This window comes from Caretta caretta, chromosome 5 (genome assembly GCF_965140235.1).
Source record: "Caretta caretta isolate rCarCar2 chromosome 5, rCarCar1.hap1, whole genome shotgun sequence".
Taxonomy (NCBI): domain Eukaryota; kingdom Metazoa; phylum Chordata; order Testudines; family Cheloniidae; genus Caretta; species Caretta caretta.
The window spans coordinates 1,235,046-1,252,807 of record NC_134210.1 but is presented as its reverse complement, the minus strand read 5'-3'; the positions used below and the strand labels follow the sequence as shown (position 1 = coordinate 1,252,807).

At 60.2% G+C, this 17,762-nt stretch overlaps 1 protein-coding gene across 2 annotated transcripts; it reads left to right on the top strand.

Annotated features, from left to right (window-relative positions):
• Nucleotides 1–3,058: 3,058 nt before the first annotated feature.
• On the top strand, nt 3,059–17,016 carry SPAG8 (sperm associated antigen 8). Of its 2 annotated transcripts, none has more exons than XM_048834705.2 (7): nt 3,059–3,210; nt 7,506–7,836; nt 10,354–10,528; nt 13,653–13,698; nt 15,830–15,944; nt 16,420–16,482; nt 16,859–17,016. In XM_048834705.2, the coding sequence occupies exons 1-7, from the start codon at nt 3,074–3,076 to the stop codon at nt 16,979–16,981; spliced, it is 990 nt and encodes a 329-aa protein (XP_048690662.1). In that variant the 5' UTR covers nt 3,059–3,073; the 3' UTR covers nt 16,982–17,016. The 2 variants fall into 2 exon arrangements, with proteins under 2 accessions (XP_048690662.1, XP_074984404.1); XM_075128303.1 differs by lacking the exon at nt 3,059–3,210 and adding an exon at nt 5,045–5,274.
• The last annotated feature ends 746 nt before the right edge of the window (nt 17,017–17,762 follow it).

Here is a 17,762-nt window from a genome sequence, read left to right as displayed (position 1 = left end):
CCCGTGTGGCGGGGGGGGAGCTGAGGCTTGCTCTGTGGGATTTGGCTGGGGCTCAGGGCTCCTCCCGGGCCCAGGCAGCCCTGCTATTGGCTCTGGGCTGCCGGGGGCTCCGGGCCAGGGGCCCACTTGTGGGTTTGGGGAGGGGAGGCAGCTGGTTTCTCTCCGCTCGGCTCTGGGGATGGTCCTGCTCCCAAAGAAAACACCCGGCTGGGTATTTATATCAGCCAGCACGTGGCCAGCCTGCAGCGCGGCGCTGGGCCCAGGCCGTGTGGAGCAGGCGGGTCTGCGTGCCTGGGGGGCGCAGCACGGGGTCGGGGCTGTGTGGATTGTAGGGTGTGTCCGTGTGTATGGGGGTGGCGGGGAGGGAGCACATGCCGGCTGTGGATTTAATGGGGTGGGTGTGTGTGTGTTGCACGGCCTGGTGGGTGTGGCAGGCAGCCTCCTGGAGGCGAGGATGTGACCCACGGGCAGGGCGTGGGGTGTGTGTGGAGTGGGGTGTGTCGCAGGGTGTAGGGGGTTGAGTGTGGGGGTGGCAGGCAACCAGCTGGGGGCGAGGGCATGTCCCAGGGAAGGGTGAGGGGTGAGTGTCACGGGGGCAGTGTGTGTGGAGTGGGGGTGTGTGTGGGGTGTGGCAGCCAGCCAGCTGGGGGCGAGGGCATGTCCCGGGGCAGGGACGCCGACTCCGCAGGCGTGGAGGTGAACACAGGGCAGTGTGGGGAGCAGGTGGGGTGTGTGCTACATGGCTGAGGCCGGCTCCCCCTGGCACAGAGACTGGCAGGAAGGAAGCTGCCTGCCTGGGCCCCAAACTGCAGGTCAGAAAGGGCGGGGAGAGGCTGCTCCTGCAGGGCTGTCTGGACGAACACCTGTCCCCAGCTGGGCCGAGACCCCTGTCCGGGTCACACACATACCAAGCAGGCAGTGGGAAGTGGTGCAGGAGCCCTGGTTTTGCATTCAAGGTCAGCAGCATGGCATGGGGCAATGCCACTCCCCCCACAGGCCCATGGCACCTGCACAGCCCAGAGGAGCCAAACGCAGCTCTCCTGCAGTCTGGTACCACCTGCACCCCGCCCGCCCTGTCCTGCAGAGCTGATCACGCAGCCCTGCGCAGGTGAGAAGACCCAGGGTCCAGCACAAGCTTGAAATGATGTGGAGAGAGGCTGCTCCAGCCAGCAGGAACTGCAGTGGAGAAGGCTCTCACACTCGCAGCAGGAGACTATGTGGGAAGCCTGGGGGAGGGAGGAGGGGAGCAGAGAGCAAGGGCAGGCCAATGTACGTCCACAGATGGCTGTCCTCCTTGTCCAGTCGGGCGCAATACTCTGCTTGGCTCCTATCATCCACCCCAGAGGTGGCTGCATTTCAGTGCTGCTGTGTGGAGTTTGTGAAGCACCTGCTATGCATACAGGTGTGCTGCACAGCACTGCGTGGGTTTGGCGCCTTTCTGACAGCTGAAGAGGCCTGGCAGGAGTTTTTGCTTTGCAGGCAGGTCCCATGTTCCATGTGGGTGTCAGGGTGGGGTGGGGTGGGGTGAGGCAGGGACTCTCACAGAGCCTGCTCTGACACTTTGCTTTTCTTCACACCTCTCTGGCCAGGCCTACACTGCAGACCTAGATCAGGGGTGCGCAGGGCTGTGAGAAATCCACCCCCCTGAGCCACACTCGTACACCGACCTGACCCCTGTGTAGACAGCGCGTCGGCGATGGCAGAGTGTCTGCCGGCACAGCTACCACCTCTCGCGGAAGTGGGTTAACTACGCGGCCAGGAGAAGCTGTCTCATCGGCTTCCAGCGTCTTCACTACAGTGCTGCAATTCTGTGGGCAGGCTGCAGCCCCTTCCCCAGATAGTAGGGAGCGCTCCCCACTGCTTGGCAGTCCTCCAGCCAAGGAAGACGGAGGAGGCTGGGCAGGCCCGAGCTGTGTAGGGGAAACCAAGGAGCTAAAGGCTTTCACCTTCCGGGCCTCCCAGGCCCAGCAGAAGGACACGAAAGAACAAGCCCACAAGTCCCAAAGCATGAGCCCTGCCCCGAATACCCTGGAGGGGCACCTTCGCGCCCGGCTTCCAGCTTGTTCCCTGCTCGGCTCTCACCTGCCGGACAGAGGCCCCGGCTCAGCCCCAAGCAAGACTTTCTGGAAAGTTTGAGCAAGATCCCTTCAACCTGAAGATCCTGCTGCCGGGTCCAGCTGGTGCTGGCTGGCTCTGCAGTGCTCCCCGCATGCAGCCGCGGGCCGGCCTGCAGCAGATCATTCCAGCCTCTGTACGCTGCTGACTATTGAAAGGATCCCATTTGCCTTAGAGCGGATGGCTTGCCTGGCTTTCCTTACTGGAGTGAGGGAGGCCCGGGACTCAGAGCAGGGCTGCTCACAGCTGGGCTACTGGCGCAGCTGGAGGCCGCAGGCAGCATACGGGTGCCATCGGGTGCTGCACAGGCATGTGGCCCGAAACAGCACCTGCCCCACAGCACGCCCAGCCGAGGCTAAAACAAGAGGCTGGGGGTGGGTGTGCCGGGGACAGCCTCACCACACCCCAGGGCTGCAGGCACCCACCCCAGCACCCTGCCCTTCCCTGGGCTCTGCAAGCTGGGCAGGGACATTGTCACTGCACCATCAGTAGGGTTCAGAGTTAACAAGGGGAAGTGACTGGTTCCCCCCCACCCTGGCCCAAAGACAGCCAGGGATATGTCCTGCTGCAACAGCCCCAGCTTCGCCACGCCCCTTCTTGCTGAACCGGCTCATTGACCCCGCCCCTTCCCACCTGGCCCCGCCCACAAGCCCCGCCCCTTCCCGCCTGGCCCCGCCCATAGGCCCCGCCCCTTTCCGCCTGGCCCCGCCCTGCCCGGCGGCTCCCGGACGGGTCTTTGCAGCAGGGGGCGGGGCCCAGCGCAAGCCGGGGCCGAGGGGGGGGTCGCTGGAGCCCCGCCCCCCGAGCCCACGCGGGGAGGGGGGGCCGTGCTGGAGTCAGATGCTCGCCCGGCAGCCGCCCAATGGGAGGTGCTTCTTAGATGGCACGTGCTCCGTTCAGCCAATGGGCGGGTGGCGTCCCGTCGCTTAGGAGACAGGGCCGGTGGGGCCGTCAGCGCATGCGCACTTGGAAGGCTCGCCCCCACGCTGTTTACTGTCCCCATGGAGACAGCGAGGCTGCCTGCGCAGGCGCAGAAGTGATTGGCTGCCCCGAGATGGAGCGAGAGCGGCCGCGCGAGGACGGGAGCCCGCAGGGGTGAGGGGGCCATGCCGGGGTCACGGGGTCATGGGTGGGGTCAGAGTTCAAATGGATCAAAGGTAGCGCTGTGTGGGGCTGGCGTTGGGCTAAGGGCAGGTGGGGGCGGGGCACGGGGGAAGTGGGGGCAGGGCCCAGTGTTGGGGGCGTGGCCTGGTGTGGGGCACAGGGGATGTGGGGGCGTGGCCTGGTGTGGGGCACAGGGGATGTGGGGGCGTGGCCTGGTGTGCGTCACAGGGCACGTGGGGGCGTGGCCTGGTGTGGGGCACAGGGGACGTGGGGGTGTGGCTTGGTGTGGGGAACAGGGCACGTGGGGGCGTGGCCTGGTGTGGGGAACAGGGGACGTGGGGGCGTGGCCTGGTGTGGGGCACAGGGGACGTGGGGGTGTGGCTTGGTGTGGGGAACAGGGCACGTGGGGGCGTGGCCTGGTGTGGGGAACAGGGGACGTGGGGGCGTGGCCTGGTGTGGGGCACAGGGGACGTGGGGGTGTGGCTTGGTGTGGGGAACAGGGCACGTGGGGGCGTGGCCTGGTGTGGGGAACAGGGGACGTGGGGGCGTGGCCTGGTGTGGGGCACAGGGGACGTGGGGGTGTGGCCTGGTGCGGGGAACAGGGGACGTGGGGGCGTGGCCTGGTGTGGGGCACAGGGGACGTGGGGGTGTGGCTTGGTGTGGGGAACAGGGCACGTGGGGGCGTGGCCTGGTGTGGGGAACAGGGGACGTGGGGGCGTGGCCTGGTGTGGGGCACAGGGGACGTGGGGGCGTGGCCTGGTGTGGGGCACAGGGGACGTGGGGGTGTGGCTTGGTGTGGGGCACAGGGCACGTGGGGGCGTGGCCTGGTGTGCGTCACAGGGCACGTGGGGGCGTGGCCTGGTGTGGGGAACAGGGGACGTGGGGGCGTGGCCTGGTGTGGGGCACAGGGGACGTGGGGGCGTGGCCTGGTGTGGGGCACAGGGGACGTGGGGGTGTGGCTTGGTGTGGGGCACAGGGCACGTGGGGGCGTGGCCTGGTGTGCGTCACAGGGCACGTGGGGGCGTGGCCTGGTGTGGGGAACAGGGGACGTGGGGGTGTGGCCTGGTGTGGGGCACAGGGCACGTGGGGGCGTGGCTTGGTGTGGGGAACAGGGCACGTGGGGGCGTGGCTTGGTGTGGGGCACAGTGCACGTGGGGGCATGGCTTGGTATGGGGCACAGGGCATGTGGGGGCGTGGCCTGGTGTGCGTCACAGGGCACGTGGGGGCGTGGCCTGGTGTGGGGAACAGGGGGCGTGGGGGTGTGGCCTGGTGTGGGGCACAGGGCACGTGGGGGCGTGGCTTGGTGTGGGGAACAGGGCACGTGGGGGCGTGGCCTGGTGTGGGGCACAGGGGACGTGGGGGTGTGGCTTGGTGTGGGGCACAGTGCACGTGGGGGCGTGGCCTGGTGTGGGGCACAGGGGACGTGGGGGTGTGGCTTGGTGTGGGGCACAGTGCACGTGGGGGCATGGCTTGGTGTGGGGCACAGGGCACGTGGGGGCGTGGCCTGGTGTGGGGCACAGGGGATGTGGGGGTGTGGCTTGGTGTGGGGCACAGTGCACGTGGGGGCGTGGCTTGGTGTGGGGAACAGGGGACGTGGGGGCATGGCCTGGTGTGGGGCACAGGGCATGTGGAGGCGGGGCCTGGTGTGGGGCACAGAGCACGAGAAGGGCCTAGGGCATGTGTGGGATTTAGGGTCAGGGTGTCAGGAGTATCTGGAGATGGGGGGGACATGAGCTGGGCTGGATCAAGCCGCAGGGGCCCGGCCACCACAGCACAACTTCAGCTTTCATTTAAAGAAGGGAAGTTTCTGGCTTTTGCAGCCATAAAGTAAAGCTTGACACTGACCCAGGGTGAGCGTTGCAGCGATGCTGCCTGCGTCTGCAGAGAGCCTGAGCTGATCGCTCTGACGGGGGGAGCTGGGACTGGTGGAATCGATGAGTCCTGTCTGCCTGAGTCTGAGACGATTGCTGTGACGGGGGAAGTTCCCTATGCATCTCAGTGGGGTGTCAGATGCTCTGCCAGCCCCACCCCAGCAGAGGGATCTGAACATTGCAGGTGGGGAATAGCACAGGGGCATGGCTCCTATCAAAGCAGATATCTCAGAAGCTGGGGTTGTGAATGCTGGGGGACCTCCTTGCTGCTACCCCGTGTCACAGACCCACAGGACTGGAACTGTGTCACCAGCTTTGGAACAGTCTCTAGGAGGAGTCCGTCAGTGGGCCATACCCCTGGGAAGTCTCACTCTTCCTCTGGCTTCACCACCTCTTGAGACTGGACCTCTGGGCCTGCAGCCCCCCTGCTCCACCCCATGAGCTCCGCTCAGTGAGTCCCACTGAGACAGAGCCCAGTGGAGACCTGTCCACTCCGCAGGGATTAATGCAGCTCGCCCAGCATCTGCAGTGACATTCCCACAGCGCTGCCAGAGCCGTCGGGTCGATCAGTCATCTGGACACAGCACAGGGAGCCCTCAGGGTAGCCCAGAGAACTGACAGTTGGAGCATCGTCCAGTCTGGTCAGCCCAGAGCCCAGCCAAGCTGTAGGGAACCCGGTGGGCAGTAGTGCAAGTAGAAATCATTTCTTGCTGGTACTGCACTCATGGGAGGGACACAAGGGGTGGGGAGCATGTGATTTATATAAGGGCAATAAGATGTTCTCCGTCTTATTCTCTATCCCTTTTTGTAAATTGTTCTGGATGAAACTGACAATGCCTGAACTGTCAGATCAGAAGGAGCTTCATTTGAATAAAGGTGGGCAGATGTGTGATGCCTTAGCTCCATTGCTAAGATGAGGAACATATTGTCAGCAAAGTTCTTGGCAGATTCCTGAGGCAGCTGGTTTAAGGCTGTCAGTGTCCGGCATTATACTCTTCACTTATAGTTCTCTCACCCACAAAGCTGGAAAATGAGGCATTTGTTTTCTTGGTTTTGCTGCTCCAGTTCCAGTTAACAAAATGCATGTTAGACTAGTTTGGCTGCAAAGAAGAATTCTTTGTACACTGGGGACAACACCTGATTCCCGTCAGGCTGCAGAACTGGGCTGACATCAGAATCCAAACATCCTCTGGTCAGTGCAAGCAGAGGCATTCCTCGAATGATTTGGACTTGATGTGATGCAGTATGGACGTCATGGATAATTCAGACCAGTGGGGAGAAACAGAATCAAAAACACTGTTTAAACACCCATCCTCCCCCCACCCCTCTTGAGGACTCCTGACTTTGTTGAAGTTTGTTAGCGTATGTATTGTGCTGTTAAAGCCATTTAAAGAATGAATCCCCTCCCTAACAGCATTCTGCTCCTTTAAGGAGCAGAGTGCAGCCCCACTCCCCCTCCGGAGTGGGGGCTAGCTCCAAGTCTTTCCAGTACGCTGTACCCCTCAAAATCTCTTGCCAGTACTGGAGGGTACCGCCCTACTTGCACTCCTGCCCTGTCTCACCATCTGACCTCGTAGGTCAGACTCCAGGGAGAGCCCGGCTCCTGCCAGCTCTGATCCCCCATCTCATACCTCCCCAGTCCTTTGTTCTCCAGCTGGGAAAAGTTGCTCAGCCTCCCTGCTGAGAGATGGGGAAATCCAGATCCCTCTGGGGCCTTGGTCACTGGGAGTCAATGTCTGAGGGATTGGAGTTGCCATTGTTTTCTCAAATGCTCTCCTGATGAGGGGACCAAGGCCCAGACAGCTTGGTGACACACACACACCTGTAAAAAGAAAAGGAGTACTTGTGGCACCTTAGAGACTAACCAATTTATTTGAGCATGAGCTTTCGTGAGCTACAGCTCACTTCATCAGATGTATGTCATCAGATGTCATCAGACACACCTGTGTCTCTTAGCCCACCCTAGACCGAACAGCCCTTTGTTACCCACTTGGCAATGATGCAGCACACAGGGGAAACTGAGGCACACAGGCCTCTCAAAAATATTACAGAAAATTCCAATTTCCTCACACCCTGCCTCTCCAGGAGGGAACAGGAAACCCTGGTGCTCCTGAAGGGAGAGGGGCCCTGCTGCAGCTCCTGCCTCATTGTGGGGGAGAACGGGATCCCTGCTACCACCATTGTTCTGAGGATGGCGGGACCAGAGTGGGGAGGGCCATAGCATGGGGCAAGGCTGCATAGGTAGAGCCCCAGGGACCTCTGCATCAAGGTGCACCTAGGCCCTGGTCTTGCTGGGTCTCTGGGTTGGGCTGAGGGTGAGATGGTGTTTGCTGTGGAGAGTAGACGTTGATTGTGAGCCCATTGTGCTGGGACCACAGTGTAAATGACAGCACTTTCTCCTTCCTCGTACGCCAGCTCAGCTCTCACAGAGCAAGCCTTGCTGCACAGCCAGAGAGAGCTGCCAGTGAGCAACGGAGAGATGCCATCCAGTATGGCTGAGATGCCGCCCTGCCACAGAGAGCTGTTGCCCTGCGTGGCAGAGATGCCTGGAGAAATGCCACCCAGCAAGGCTGAGATGGAGCCCTGTCTGGTTGAGATGCCACCCTGCCATGGAGAGCCGGGGGGCAGCCTTGGAATGCTGCTGCCCTGCATGGTCGACATGCTGCCCAGCAAGGCTGAGATGCCTGAGGAGCAACCGCGGCTTGAGTCCCGAGGGAAATGCCTTGTCCATAACTGGCAGGAGGAGGTAATCCCCCATCTGTTTGCAGCAAAGCAGCTGCCTGCTGGTATTTACACAACAGCACAGACAATGCCACATTGATGCAAAGCACTGTGATGTCCCTACATAACTGCCCTGTGGCCACCAGCCTGGCATCACCCCACCCTGGCATGGCCCGGCTAGGCCACTATCTCCCCATCTCCTGCACTCTGCATCAGGGCCCATCTAGCCTGATTCCCCCCCGTACAGGTCAGACCAATGCCTAGTGTCTGCCTGAGTCTGTAGGCCCCTGCGGCTGCTGCTGCTGCTCTGGGCTTCCCAAGACTCTGGTCAGTGTCATGGCTGCTTCGCCCTCCCTGTGAGCAGTGGGGGTGGTATGGAGTCCTATGGCAGTGTCTTGTGCTGAATGGTGCCGGTGGCTTGGAGCCAGTCCTGGTGGGAGGTCACATTTATCAGACACCCCCCAGGCAGAGTTTGGTAGGACGCACCATCCTGCCTGCTGCCCGGGGCCGTAACCTCCACTCAGGCACCTCTCTAGGTCCTCGCACTCAGGCTAGGTCTACATCTTGCTGATTCTTTCTGCATCCCATCTGGAAGACCCAGTCTTTCCTGTCCATCCACACAGCGAAAGCTCTCCTCCGGGATCCCAGTGCCTCGCATCCCTCTCTCTGGCCTTGACAGTGCAGTCCTGCCCCACTTGGATCCACTCGGAATGCGGCTACCCAGGTCCTTCTCCTAGCCCATCACTTGTCCTGCGTCACCCCTCCACTACCTCCCCCGGCCAACCTAAGCTGCCTGTCTGTACTTTCAAGGCCCCACATGGCTGATCTCCACCCAACCTAACATCTCATTCATTATTGAAATGTCAACATCAGCGCCCCCCCGGACAGGGCTGGCAGTGTGCGTATGGTCCCAACCCTGTACACTCAGCACCGGCCAGGATGGGCTTCCCTGTGGGGGGTCCTATCCTCCCTATAGCCCCAGTGCCTGCCATGATAAGAGCCACTGGGTGTGTGGGGATTGGCCCTTTGTGTTCAGAGGCTCAAAGGAGCTGTGTCTTTTATGCTATGGCAGCACTTATTCCACTCATCAGGCCCATCGTGGCTCAGTGAATTGAGTTCCAGGGTGGGAGGGTCCAGTACCCTGATGCCAGTTTAACATCATAAATCCTAGACTCCAGTGTGATCATCCAGTCCGACCCCCCTGCACAGCACGGGCCCTAGGACCGGCCTGACCCCCTGCACAGCACAGGTCCTAGGACTGGTCTGAACCTCTGCACAGCACAGGCCATAGGACCAGTGTGACCCCCTCTATGGCACGGGCCCTAGGACTGACCCGACCTGCGGTCTAACAGCGGCTGGAGAACTTCTCTGCATTAATTCCTGTTTGAAGGAGAGCAGCCAGCTTTTAGGAAAACATCCTATCTTGGGTTACAAGGGTCAGTGATGGAGCATCCCCCACGATGCTCAGTAAATGGCTCCAATGGTTAATTCCCCTCACTGCGAAACACTTACACCTGATAGGTTTCAGAGTAACAGCCGTGTTAGTCTGTATTCGCAAAAAGAAAAGGAGTACTTGTGGCACCTTGGAGACTAACCAATTTATTTGAGCATGAGCTTTCGTGAGCTACAGCTCCCTTCATCACTTCACTTCAGCTCACGAAAGCTCATGCTCAAATAAATTGGTTAGTCTCTAAGGTGCCACAAGTACTCCTTTTCTTTCTACTTACACCTGAGTCCCTGTCTGAATGTGTCTGGCTTCAACTGCCAGCTGCTGGATCACGTTACACCTTACTCTGCTAGACTGAAGAGCCACTAGTCAATATTTGTTTCCCTTGTGGATACCTGCAGACTGTAAAGGAGGCACCCAGGGGTGCTGGCATAGGAGGGGTCACTCGGGATTGTAGCAGGGGGATCTGAGGGAGAGAGAGGAACAGTGGGGTGTGACCCCCAGTGGAGGGCGGGGACGGGCTGGACAGTTTGATGCCATCTGCACCTTTTTTCTTCCCCAGGGTCAAGGGCTGGTTTCCCTCTTCCCCTTTTGAGAGTGTCTCTGGCGAGTCCTCGAGTTCTGGACCCTGCAGGAGAGAGTGCCCCTGTCTCAGTCCCTGCTCCACCCTGCGGTCACTGAGCTGCTGCTCTCAGGGCTCCTGCTGGGCTCTGGTGTTGGTGGGAGGCTGTATCTGTGCAGCACGTCTCGCTGCGAGGAGGGGTCTGCATGGCCCTGGCCCTGTGGCAGCCCCCGCTGAGGGCACAGTCCTGGCATTAGCAGGCGTTGGCACAGAAGCACTGTGTCTCGGAGCTCCTCGGGGATTGGGGGAGCAGAGGAAGCTGGAGAAGGAGCTGGGCTTGGGGTGAGCCGCCCTCAGAGCCGTCCCCTTGGCAGGCTGCCTCGCTGGGTGCTGCAGTCTCCACAGGCCGCGCTGCCCTACAGGCGTTGAGGGAAGCCGTCCCCTTTGGCGTGGGAGGCTGGGGCCAGAGCTGGGGCCAGGGCTAGCTGTGCCCTCCCCACCCTGGACTTTGTGCTGCTGCTGCTTGTTTCCAGAGAGCCACGAACGAGCTGGACCAAGTGCCGAGTCCAGAGCTGGGCAGCGAGGGCTTCTTCTACCGGCACGGCCACCGCGGGCTGCTCACCCTCCAGCTCCTCGCGCAGCTGGCTGACCGCACCACCATGAAGGATTCCTACCGCAGCCCCCGAAGGACTGGGCTGCCTGGGAGAGGTGAGGCCTTGGGGCCTGGAGCAGCTGGGCAAGGGGGCGCAGGGATGTGGTTCCATGTGCTCCAGTGTGGAGGTGGGGTGGTGCAGCACCCTGGGCCACTCACCTGTCCCTGTGCGGGATGATAAGGTGGCTGGAGGGTTCCTTGGGGGGTAGGTGGGGCCTTGGGCTGCCCCCGGTAGTAGGGTGTGGTCTGAGGTTGTCCCTTCTGGTATCCGCTCCAACTGCGACCAGTTTTTTTCTTTTCTGCCCCCTTCACTCATTTGGCTCCAATCTCCCCCGCCTCGATTACAGTTTTGGGCTTCCCATCTAGGATGTATTTTTCTATTTCCTCAGGAACACCCTCTAAGAACTGCTCCATTTGTATTAGGAAGGGCAAATCTTCTGCAGATTTAACACTTGCTCCTGATATCCAGGCATCCCAATGTTTCACAATGTGGTAGGCATGTCGGGTAAATGACACGTCTGGTTTCCACCTTAGGGCTCTGAATCGCCGACGGGAATGCTCGGGGATTAGCACCATTCTGACTCTCGCCTTGGTTTTAAACAGTTCATACTGGTTCAAGTGTTCCTTAGGCATTTCAGCCTCCACCTCAGCTAAGGGTCCCCTGAGCTGTGGCCTCAGCTCTACCATGTATTGGTCTGCAGGGATGCTGTACCCAAGGCAGGCCCTTTCGAAGTTTTCTAAGAAGGCCTCGGTATCATCGCCTGCCTTGTAGGTGGGGAACTTTCTGGGATGGGAAGGGGTACCTAGAGAAGGATTGCTAGGGTTTGTTTGGTTTCAGAGTAACAGCCGTGTTAGTCTGTATTCGCAAAAAGAAAAGGAGTACTTGTGGCACCTTAGAGACCACAAGTACTCCTTTTCTTTTTAGGGTTTGTTTATATATTCCGCTGAGCCTTCTCCATCTCCAGTGCATGCTTCCTCTCTTTTTCCTTCTCCTCCAGTTCTTTGTTCCTTGCCTCCATTATTTTTTCCCTTGCCTCCATTTCTCTCTTGTGGGCAGCCTTCATTTCTTTTTCTCTGGCCGTGTGTGCATCCATCTCCATCCGTATGAGTTCTATCCGTCTTTCATGTTCCTTTTGTTTTTCCTCAGCCTCAAATCTGGCTAATTCCAGCTTTTGTTGAACAGTGCAGTCTGTCATCCTAACCTCTCTGTTTTTAACTAACTTTACACCCGAGAGTTAGAAAGAAAACAAACAAACAAAAAAACCTTGGCTTGTAAAATTTTGCTGTGCTGTCCGGATACCTAGGTTCTCTGATAGTGATTGTCAGCCTACAGAGAAATACTTAAAAAAAACCCAACCTAACACCTTTGTCTCCAAATTAAAAATTGAAAGGCAAATAGGTAGAAAACCCCTCTAGTTGCTCTTAGAAAAAAAAAAAAAAAAAAAAAAAAACTTCTTCAGGTCTGTGAAGACTTGTGAATTTCCCTGCAGGAGGTGAACTACCCTGCCTTTAGGTAGAGAAAACTCCAGCTCACAAAAGACAATTCCCTTTTGTCTCTGCTCTGGCCCCCAAGCAGAGAAAAAAAAAAACCTCTAACTGCTTTCAGCTGAAAACCTGCTTTCCAGCAGCCCAAAGGAAAAAAAATTCCCTTTTTAAAATCTGTGCTTCTGGTTCAAAAAATCTCAAATTGATCTCAAAGTGATTTCAAGTTAATCCCACCGCTCTGCCACCATGTCAAGGTTCGTACCCCACTCTGAACTCTAGGGTACAGATGTGGGGACTTGCATGAAAACCTTCTAAACTTACTTTTACCAGCTTTGGTTAAAACTTCCCCAAGGTACAAACTATTTTAGCTTTTGCCCTTGTACTTTATCGCTGCCACCCCCAAAAGTCTAACAGATATATAACTGCAGAAGAGAAGAATGAGGGGGGATTTGATAGCTGCTTTCAACTACCTGAAAGGGGGTTCCAAAGAGGATGGCTCTAGACTGTTCTCAATGGTAGCAGATGACAGAACGAGGAGTAATGGTCTCAAGCTGCAGTGGGGGAGGTTTAGATTGGATATTAGGAAAAACTTTTTCACTAAGAGGGTGGTGAAACACTGGAATGCGTTACCTAGGGAGGTGGTAGAATCTCCTTCCTTAGAGGTTTTTAAGGTCAGGCTTGACAAAGCCTTGGCTGGGATGATTTAACTGGGAATTGGTCCTGCTTCGAGCAGGGGGTTGGACTAGATGACCTTCTGGGGTCCCTTCCAACCCTGATATTCTATGATTCTATGAACTGGGAAAGAGCCCGCTTGGAAACATCTTTCCCCCCCAAATCCTCCCCAAACCCTACACTCCCTTTCCTGGGGAAGGTTTGATAAAAATCCTCACCAATTTACATAGATGATCACAGACCCAAACCCTTGGATCTTAAGAACAATGAAAAAGCAATCAGGTTCTTAAAAGAAGAATTTTAATAGAAGAAAAAGTAAAAGAATCACCTCTGTAAACTCAGGATGGTAAATACCTTACAGGGTAATTAGATTCAAAACACAGAAAATCCCTCTAGGTAAAACTTTAAGTTACAAAAAGACACAAAAACAGGAATATCCATTCCATTCAGCACAGCTATTTTCTCAGCCATTTAAAGAAAACAGAATCTAACGCATCTCTAGCTAGATTACTTACTAAGTTCTAAGACTCTATTCCTGTTCTGTCCCCGGCAAAAGCATCACCCAGACAGAGAGAGGCTTTGTTTCTCCCTCCCCCCAGCTTTTGAAAGTATCTTGTCTCCTCATTTGTCATTGTGGTCAGGTGCCAGCGAGGTTATCCTAGCTTCTTAACCCTTCACAGATGAAAGGGTTTTTCCTCTGGCCAGGAGGGATTTAAAGGTGTTTACCCTTCCCTTTATATTGATGACAGCTCCCCTGAGAGGCAGCTGCAGGCCTTGCTCGCGGCTGGGCAGGATGACTCGCTCTGGGTCTCAGGCGCCTGGCGCTGTATCTGTGGATCGAGGTTGCTGCCCTTCCCTATCTGGCCATGGTACTCCCTGTGCCTTGCAGGCTGCCTGTGTGTTTTCTCTTGGCCTCCCAGCCCACCCCACACCGCTGCCTTGGCAGGGGCTCTGACTCCAGGGGCTGCAGTACAGTGCCCAGGCCAGTCCCCAAGCACTGACGTGCCCCGTCTCTCCCTGCAGGGCAGCGGGAGGCCATGCTGGAGTTAATGCTGTACCAGAAATACAGGTGAGCCTGCTGCCCTTTCCCTGCCCACGCTCAGGCTCCCAGCAGGGAGGGCGGGTAGGGCAGTGCGGGGCTGGCAATGAGCAGGCTGCTCCCCAGCCAAGCTCTTCTCCCTGGAGCTGCCTCACTCTCCCCAGGCCCCTAGCTCAGCTGGGCCGTGCAGGGAGCAGGGCCCCGTCTCGGGAGGCGCCTGTGCCTGGCAGCCATGGGGGAAGTGCCAGCTGCACTGGGCACTCTGGCTGGGTCTATGCTGCAGCGGGAGATGGATCTCCAGCCCGGGGAGCAGCCGTTGCCAGCCCGCTGAGAATTGCAGTGTGGAAAAGTGGCAGAGGCTTGGGCTACCCACCCGAGCTCTAGCCTGCCCGCCCGCCCCCGGGGGCCGTGTGGCCTCCGACTGAGTCTCCGCTGGCACTGCAGTGTGTCCATTGCTGGTCTCAGCGTGCTGGCCGGAGTCCCGCTAGCAGAGTCCGGCCCCCGGCGGGGAGGCTGGGTGCCAGCTGCGGCAGAGACGCGAGCGCTGAGCAGCCGGTGCGGGAGAGGAGCCTGTGGAATTGCCCCCGCTGTGCTGCTTGGCTGAGGGCTGCTAGCTCGCTGCCCTGGCACTGCCAACATTCCTGTGCCTCCTGCCCCTGCTGGGCGCTGCTTGCCCTGGATTCCCGCCCCCAGCCCTGGGTATGGCCCCCACAGATTTCCACAGCTCCTGTAGTCTCCTTTGGCTCTGCCAGCCCCTGGTTGTGGTTTCCCAGGGCGCTCTATGGGGCCAGGGAAGGGGTCCTTATATCCAGGTCCTGATCTCTGAGGTGCTGGGGGAGCCAGACTGGGGGCAGGGACTGGGGAGGGGTTGTGCCTGTCTCACATGCAGTGTTATCCCGCATACCTAGAGCCCCAGACCAGCAAGACCCCTCCTGAGGCTGCCCGGCCCAGACGGGTGCTCAGCCTGGAGGGGGGTTATGAGACACTTGGCTGGCCCAGGCCCCACCAGGTGAGCGCTCAGCGTGGCCCAGACTCCAGCAGTGCCGGGTGCCTGTCTGGACTGCAGCACCCCTGCGGGGCGGCTGTCGGGCTCACTGAGGTGGGTCACTGCTGCAAAGGGCCTGGGGCCATGCCGGCTGGTTCCTGGTTCAGCCCAACACATGCTGACCCCAGCCAGAGGCGAGTCCGGCTCAGATTCAGGCCTGAGGCCTCCTTGTTCCTCGCCTGCGCCCTGTGCTGAGCCGCTGGGCTGCGTCATGCTCCAGGCCTGGGGGGGTTTCCTGTTGCTTTTCCTTTGTGATAGCGTCTGGGGCCCATGTGCTGGCCCGCTCCCCCGGGCCCTGTGATAAGGGAAGCCATTGTTGTGAGCCTGGGAAAGCAGAGACAGCAGGAGAGATTAGGAGTCTGGGGGGCAGCGCTCCCCCCAGGGGCAGTGTGAGCAGGCGGGGGCCAGGGGAGCACTGGGGGTACCAGTTGTAGCCAATGCCCAGGGGGAGGGAAACGCCCGGGTGGCCATGGGCCTGGCTGGGGGGTGGCAGCTGGAGGCCGAGTAGGGGCAGAGGCTGCTAAATGCTGGTGGGGTGTCCCAGCTGGCCTGTGGAGCCCCGGAGAGAGCTGTTCTTCGGGGGCGCAGGGGATGGCCAGTGGCTTTGGGCACCTGACTAGTGGGAGCCCTGGGGGCACGGCCCAGCCAGGGCCTGCATGATGCTGCGGGGGCACTGGCTTGCTGGAACAGAGAGGACGTCGGCCTTGCCCCCAGGCTCCGGCCAGCCCCTGGGAGGCTGCCGGCCAGCCTGACATGCCCCACTCTGCTGCTTCCCCAGCCAGCGCCCTGCAGCCGGCGCCCGTGTGACCCCCAGGGCAGAGCCACGCCCTGCTCCCGAGCACATCAACACTCCCCCCACTCCACCACCCTTGTGCGGGGGCGGGCGCCTGCCTAGGCTGCTCCCCTGGGGGTGGGGCTCTTCACAGACTCCTCCCCTGGGCTGGGGCCAGGTGAGAACTCTGTGCAGGCTCCTCCCCGTGGGGCGGGGCTCTTTGCAGCTTGGGTCCCCTGTGGTTGCAGAACTTTCCCACGGGGCCCACTGGCTGGGCCAGGGTGGCAGGGGAGCCGGTGGGCGCTGCAGCCCCGTCCCTCGGTAACCCCAGCGTCTCTCTGCAGGAAGGAGACCCTGACGGAGCTTTACCCTCCCGCCGGGCCCATGGAGTCACTCTCCACCACCCACTGGGACTACCGCAAGGAGGGCTTCCGGGCTGAGCTGCCGCCCCCCACCAGGGTGAGACCTGGGCCCAGGGCTCCGCACCGTCAGCCGCCCCCAGCGTCGCTGCTCAGCCTGCAGGGGAAGGAGGGGGGTACAGGGTGGGTGGGATAGTGACAGGTCCATGGACTGGGGCGGAGAGGAGGAGCTGGGCAGAGTGGGTAGCTGGATGGGCATATGGCAGGGTACATGGCCAGGGCAGGGACCTGCCACCTGCCCTCTCCCAGCAGGGGTGATTCAGCCCCTGCTGTTCCTGGCGCTCGGCATCACAGCCAGCACGGAGGGCCTGAGCTGCAGGCTCAAGTGCTGCCCACTCGGCAGTGCCCCCCAGCGTGGGTGGTGCCCTCGGGGAGGCTGGGATTTGCCATGGCCATGGAGACTCCCCTGTGGGTCCTCAGCAGGGCAAGCCAAGCGCCCATCGCAGGAGCACGGGAAGCCTTGGGGGATGCAGCTCCCTGCTGATGGGCATGCTCTGCCTTTGTGCTTCTCCCAGCCCCATGACTATCGCCTGGAGCAGCCCCACACCTTCTGGCTGGAGAGCGTCCGCCAGCTGCCTGTAAGTACCCCTGGTCTGCGCCAGCCAGGCTGTCTGCGGGCAGCAAGCGAGTGCCCCAGCAGCTCAGCCGTTCCCACCTGCATCCCATGTGGCTGCTGGCAGGGCTGGGCCTGACCCAACAGACTGGCAGCCACCCCCACGGGCAGGGGCGTGGAGTGACTCCTGCTCCTCTCCTCAGCATGCCTCTGGCCCCGTCCCCTCAGCCGGGGGCCCTGCCGCCTCTGGCCCCGTCCCCTCAGCCGGGGGCCCTGCCGCCTCTGGCCCCATCCCCCCCAGCCGGGAGCCCTGCCATGTCTGCCCCATCCCCACAGCTGAGGCCCTCCCTGAAAGTCCTGCTCTGTTCACCTGGGATGTTGTCCAATTCCTCTTCTTTCAGGGCGTCTCCAACATCCGTACCAGTGACACCCCCTTTAGGAGGAACGCAACCTTCACCACCCCCATCAGCGAGTACCTGGACCAGCCCATGCCCTACGCCCCCGAGAACTACCCCAAACTCTAGGCCCTGCAGAGCAATAAAGAGTAGATGGGAATGGCTGGCTGGTGTGACGCTGGAGGCTCCGCACTGGGCTGGAGGGATGCTGCGTGTGCATTGGGGTAGGGCGCACGGCAGATACGGCCGGAGTGAGATGCAGAAGGCGTCTGGTAGTGCCCCGTGCAGGCGCGGGGTACTCGGGCATGGACTTGGGCCCCAGGCACCACTACCCCCTCACCTGTGCATTTTGGTGGGGGGATGAGGTGCTGTGCTGAGCCAGGGCCCTGACAGCACTCCGGGCTGCCCCCCTTTAGCAGGGCCTGTTAGCCCTGCCTGCCCAGTGATCCCAACTGCAACAGGCCAGGGAGCCTGGGTGAGCTGGAGCTTGGCCAGGGGGCATTGTCCCGGACAAGGGGCTCCTGTCCCAGCCATTTCTGGCCTGGGGCCAGGGCCTCCCCAGAGCCCCCTCCCTGCAGGAGTCTCATGCAGCTGTGCGGGGCAGTAGCAGGCAGATCTACAGGGCGGGGATGGCTGCCCACTGGGGCCGGCAGGGCCCAGCCCTCGCCCTGGTGCCATTGGGGCTGGCGGAGGCAGCAGGTGCTGCCATCAGGCCATGGGGTGGCTGGAGCGGGCAGGTTTGCTGAGCTCCTTGCAGCTCTGGGGTTGGTGCAGGAAACTGCAGCACAGGGTGGGGTACCAGAGCTGCCAGCTAAGCCCTGCCTCCCATGGGCACAGACAGCACCATGAGCCTGCACAGGGCTCGCCCATCCTCGCTCTCCTGGCATCATGGGCGGGGGATGGGGCAGCA